Source organism: Populus alba, chromosome 16 (assembly GCF_005239225.2).
Source record: "Populus alba chromosome 16, ASM523922v2, whole genome shotgun sequence".
NCBI lineage: Eukaryota > Viridiplantae > Streptophyta > Magnoliopsida > Malpighiales > Salicaceae > Populus > Populus alba.
The window spans coordinates 8130532-8136308 of record NC_133299.1 but is presented as its reverse complement, the minus strand read 5'-3'; the positions used below and the strand labels follow the sequence as shown (position 1 = coordinate 8136308).

The 5777-nt window shown below is 31.5% G+C and overlaps 1 protein-coding gene across 1 annotated transcript; it reads right to left on the bottom strand.

Moving 5' to 3' along the window:
* Positions 1 to 2378: 2378 nt before the first annotated feature.
* LOC118045875 (glutathione S-transferase L3) lies at positions 2379 to 5212 on the bottom strand. Its single transcript, XM_035054608.2, has 10 exons — positions 5055 to 5212; positions 4871 to 4954; positions 4720 to 4780; positions 4543 to 4629; positions 3891 to 3989; positions 3707 to 3809; positions 3546 to 3625; positions 3274 to 3381; positions 2827 to 2907; positions 2379 to 2740 (listed from the first exon to the last, which is right to left on the bottom strand). Exons 1-10 carry the CDS (start codon positions 5066 to 5068, stop codon positions 2735 to 2737), a joined length of 723 nt encoding a protein of 240 aa, XP_034910499.1. The 5' UTR covers positions 5069 to 5212; the 3' UTR covers positions 2379 to 2734.
* Positions 5213 to 5777: the final 565 nt, after the last annotated feature.

The window sequence follows — 5777 nt, the reverse complement described above, 5'->3', positions numbered from 1 at the left end:
TGTTTTCATATTGCATTTGATGAAACAAATTATAGGAATTACCAATGTTATATGCCAAGCTTTGCAACAACATGATCAAGACATTGTTCATGCCATAAGTTTAATTTCATTTACAAAGTCATTGATTTAAAAGTTACACGATGATGGATTAGAACCTTTTCTTCAAAGTGTCAAAGAGTTTTGTGCATAAAATGATATTGATATTCTTCATTTGAAATCACAATATACAAGAGTGCGTGGCAAGTATCGTAATCAAAGTGAAGTTTCATAACTTTTGAATATTATTTCAAAGTTGATATATTTGTAGCTACAATTAACTTCTAATTACAAGAGTTAAATGGTAGATTTTATGATCAAACAGTTGAGCTTTTTATTTTATGTTCGGTATTATGTCCTTGTGATTCTTGTAACTCATTCAATATTGATGATGTATACAATTTGGCTAAAAACTTTTAAGCCAAAGATTTTAGTGAGTAAGAGAAACTTTATTTGAGATTTCAATTGTAATATTATAAGCTTGATATACCAAAACATCCAAAGTTTTAGAAACTGACTGCTTTTTCTAAATTGTGTAGAGCAATGACAACTTCTAGAAGATCAAAAGTATAGTGCAAGCTTTTTCTACAATAGAGTTCGTGAAAATAAAGTTTTGTAACAAAATTAATAATGATTTTCTTGTCAACAATTTAGTTGTCTATATAGAAAAAGAGATTGCTATGAACTTCACAACATATATGATTATGAATGATTTCTACTCAATAAAAGATTATTGATGATGACTTAGAGTTTTGAACATCTTTAACTTTTTGTGTTTATTGGAATCTAATAAAATACTACATTTCAAAAAAAAATTAAAAATTTTATTTTGTTATAATTATTGTGCCCAACATGATTTTAGAAAATCTTAATATGTGCCTACCATGCCTTTATAATAGCACAAAACATCTAACAAAGCATAATACTAACACAAAACATCTCAATTTTAAAAAATCTTATTATGCACCTACCACGCTTTTATATCATGTATCTTTGTACATGTTAAGGTCTTAAAACAATCCATAACCATTGTTGTTGTTATCAACAACAACTTCTTTCATTCTTGAACTCCCTTTAAAATGAAAATAAATTCATTCATGTCTATATTTAAAATAAAAATACCACAACTTATTTGTCAAAACAAAACTAAAAAGTTAAATTAAACACAAGAAAAAAAAACTTTAAATGTCATGGAGTTGAACTTATCAGGATTCAACCTCTAAAGTATGCCTGCTCAACACCATCCTTCACATGTATAATTTCCATTTTTACTGCCCACAACTTTCTCTTTTAATTTTCACGTAATATAAATTAAAAAAAAAAAAAAAAAAAAAAGCTTGACCGACTCAAGGCCTAGAATGATCTAGGTTAAAAAAATAAAAATAAAAATAAAAAGGAAAGATAGAAAGAATTGACAATTATACACAAGAACAAAATCAGTCAAACCAACAAAAATCTACAAGTCATAAACTAACACACATATAAGATGTGAAATCATAGAGGTCCTATGTATAGCTTCTAAAATAAGAAATGGAGATAAAGAAACGTAGATCATTGTCAATATCCCCACTGCATTTACGTATGTTGCACGACATTGCCCTTAAATTTTGTTTGGTCCTAAATGTGACCTTCTATATATATTTAGAATAAATTGAGTAATTAGCATATGAAAAATTAGTGGAATAACATTATAATTAGAAGTATGATATTTACTAAATATCTCGTGCTTGGAAATAGTGGTAAATATTATATTTCTAAAAAACAACAAAAGTCAATTTTTTATGTTTATTATACTAATTAAAAAAAAAAAAAACCCACATATTTGGGCGGCGAGGATCTTCAATGGTATTAGAGCGCGAGTACACAATTCAACTAACTTGATGAGTTTTCGTCAGCATCAGTATAATGTCCATCAGGTTATGTTTCTATAATCTTAATATTTATATATAAAAAAAAAATGAATCACTATTGAGATTATTATTTAAATTTTGTAAGCAGCTTCTTGTTTTTTGGATTACACTGCTGTTTACTGCTATTATTGTAAGTAGCAGTAAGGTTAATTCGAGTGTCATTATCTGTAGTTTATGTATCGGAGAAGATACATAAACTACAGATAATGACATTAAGATGCAAAATCCATTGTATAACCTAACATCCTCGAGATAGAAAATGCAAAATTCATTAACCTGATATGTTGTCAGCATCATTCTTATCACCTAATTATAGTGCCCCATAAGAAAGGCCTGTTATATCATCGCCAAAACTATCTTCTGTGGAAGAACACGGATGCTTTGGAGTCTTGACTGTTAAAAGGAAGCAACAAATTCCGGCGAGCAACAATATCACGCAAGTACCAGGAGCTTTTATATTCATACTACATGCCAAGCATTTCGTTAAACACCATGCAAAGAGCTTGGAGTAAAAGTACTACAGAATCCAGCCTAAAAACAGGTGCTAAAGTAATACCATCCTGGAAATCTAGCGAACACACTGAGCCAGACATGCTCACTGAACTAAAATGAAATGGAGGCTTATTCTTCATTATTTTTACCAGAGCTATAAGTAGACAACCGTGGAGACCAACCATGAAACATCAACCATTATATATATATATCTGCACCTTAACCCTACAAACACAACCGATCTTATTCAGCTAAGAGACATCAAGGCCCTTGTTCGGTGTAGTGGCATTTTCATTCTAAGCCTGCGAAGCAACATAAAGAGGTGATCAGTTACTTCACCACAACTTCCATGAATTATAAGCATATCAGGATGGTTATGACTCTTTACCATAAAGCGCTTCTTGTAAACTTCAACCATCTCTTTTGGATCAGTTTTTGTCTGCTTGTAAGCCTCAATCTTGTTCAGCTCCTGCGTTTGGATTTATAAAAGGACAAGTTACCATCCAAAACCAAAATCTCTAGCCCAAAAAGAAGCTCAGCCTCTTTTTTTAATACTGGTTCAAGATAAGGAGCACTAGGAAATTCAGCTCAAATGTTCAGTTGCGTAACAGCAAATGATTGCTCATCATAAGCTTAATTATTAGACACTAGAGAAGAGGCCAACACAATAACCAGACATGATCTAAGTCATGCAAGATGGAAGATCCTGTAAATTGCTTTAAACCAAACGATGAAAAAGATAAAAAGAGTACAGAACCAGGTAAATCCGGGAGGAACAAAGTGAAAGAGCATGGAACACGGGGGGCAGATGAAGAAAAAATGGGTTCCAAATTACCTTAATCCAAGCTGCCAGTTTTGGTCTGCCAGCAGTAATATCATACTTAAACACTTCTGACAGGAAGATGCAGAATCTTTCAACGAATGGGATATAGGCTATGTCCACCTGAGAACAAATGGTTTTTAAACATACATATAAAACATAACACATTCAAATAACGTGCAAAGGCAAATGATTCACCATACATATTTCTGAAAACATATGTATACAGTGAAAAATTCAACAAACAGAACAGGCTAAGGTGCTCGTGGTATTAACTGAAAACATACCAAACTGAATTCTTGACCAAGGAAGAATGGCCCATCAGCAAATTTATGCAGAGCATTTTCTAGATGATCAAAAGCAGGACCTGATGCAAGTTACTAATTATAGTTAGTCCAGTTTATATATTAAACACCACACATAGAAAGAGAGGAAAATCTGAAGCTACCAGCTTCCTTCGCCGGGTCTCCCTTGAATGAAGTAAACACTGTACGGGTGAATGTATCAGAGTAGGAGAACAACTCTTCAGCGAACTCTTTCTTAGCAGGATCCTACAGTAACTTACTTTGTTAATTTTTTCAATTTGATTGGGAGTTCACATCAAGAGTGTAGGAGAATCATACGCATCTTACCTCAGGGAGAAGGGAAGGTCCTTGAAAGTTGCTTTCTAAATACTTAATCAAATCAAGACTCTCCCCGGTGATTTTGCCATTGTGTTCCAGTGATGGAACCTATGAACAAAAATGGTTTTGTAATCAACCAAGAAATGATAAATAATTCATAGGTTAAACAGCGACCGTACGCACTTGATACAACTAGCTATCAAATTAGTACTAACTCCAAAAATCAGAACTATACTCCAGGAACTTTCAGTGAAAAATTGATGTAACGGCCAATAATTCAGTAAGTATCAGGCTAAATTCTATAATTCATCAGCTTTATGACCACAATATTTTACGAGAGCCATCATAAACAACTTCACTAGAGCCATACGAGAACAAAGCAGAATCGATAGTGCCTCAAAAACAATGCTATTACAGCTCATACTACCCCAACTATAAACCCTACTCTGTGGGTTTTTGACAGGAAACTTGTTAGACCGATGCATTGCAGAGTTTTTTTTTTTTTTTTTCCTTTGTTCTTTGGTGACCTACTGCAATATTGTCTAAAAAAATAGAAAGAAAAATGAAAGAATAGTGTATCATTTCTTGAAAAATACGGTATGAGTGACGGATAACAATAAAAGGACGCATTAATGAAGCATAAAGAAAAGGAAGTATTGACCTTATTTGGAGGGTAAACTTTCTCTGAATACCAAGCAGGCCTATTTTGAAGGATTAGAGGGACTAGCTTAATCTCGTCCTGTAATCCCTGCACCCATCAAGAAGAAAAAATAAAATAAAATAAAAAGTAAAGTAAAGTAAAGTGACAGCAAAGAACAGAAAGGATTTGATAAGAGACCTTGAAATTCCTGGTGATCCAAACTCGATGGGCAAATGGACAAGTGTAGCATGTATACAACCTTAGACACAACAAAAACAACAACTAATTTAGAAACAAAGTTCTTACTACTGTCAATCACAGCAACAGAAAAAGAAAAAAAAAAACAAACTTGGTAGTTCCATCAAATAGTGGAGGTTGCTCTGCAGTCGCATCCAATGATGGGGGCAATTTCTCTGGTACGCTCTTATCCAAACTTCCAAAACAGAAAACAAAACAAAAAAAACAGAGAGAGATCAATCAAACAGCAAAACACAAGTTGAAGAATTGAGAGAAAGCAAGCTGCGGCTTCTTACGCAGCAGCAGCCATAGCAGTGACAGTTAGAGGTGCGTGTGCGTGGCCTATTTTTAAAGGTGCAAAAGAGCGGTGATTTGGGACAGAATCGTGTCTAAATACAAAATGCTCTGGGTTGGGTTTATATAGCCGTTGATGACCTCAGCAATGACGAAATGAATACAAGATCAGGCTCATCCATGCTGTAATGGTCAAATTTTAAATCTATTTTCAACAAATTACTGGTACCGGTTAAAATGCGGGTTTTATACATCAATTCAGGTTAATTTAAATTAATTTGAAAAAATTTAAAAAATAAATTTTTAATATTTTATATAAAAAAATTAAAAAAAATCCATATAAATATAAGCTATACATATTATAAATAATAAAATTTAAAAAAAAATTTAAAAAGTTTTTTATCTCACATTAAAAAAATATTATATTAAGCTTTTAAGTTAAAGTATTTAAATCAAAAAAAAATTATCCCACATTAAAAAACATATGAATATAGAGATGGCTTAAAATATAAATAATTTTTTAATATTTTATATAAAAAAATTAAAAAAAAATCCATATATATTGTAAAAAAAAATTTAAAAATTTTTTTTATCCCACATTAAAAAAATATTATGTTAAGCTTTTAAGTTAAAGTATTTAAACCAAAAAAATTTTTATCCCACATTTAAAAAAACATAATTTTTTTTCTTGTAAATATAGAGTATATATACTAATGGGTTTTCAA

What these genes read in the sequence shown, in the direction of transcription:
- LOC118045875 (XM_035054608.2), bottom strand. An exon ending in AAGTTTACCCTCCAAATAAG is followed by an intron (nt 3,990 to 4,542) that starts GTCAATACTTCC and finishes TTTTGTTCATAG; the next exon opens with GTTCCATCACTGGAACACAA. An exon ending in GACCTTCCCTTCTCCCTGAG is followed by an intron (nt 3,810 to 3,890) that starts GTAAGATGCGTA and finishes AAGTTACTGTAG; the next exon opens with GATCCTGCTAAGAAAGAGTT.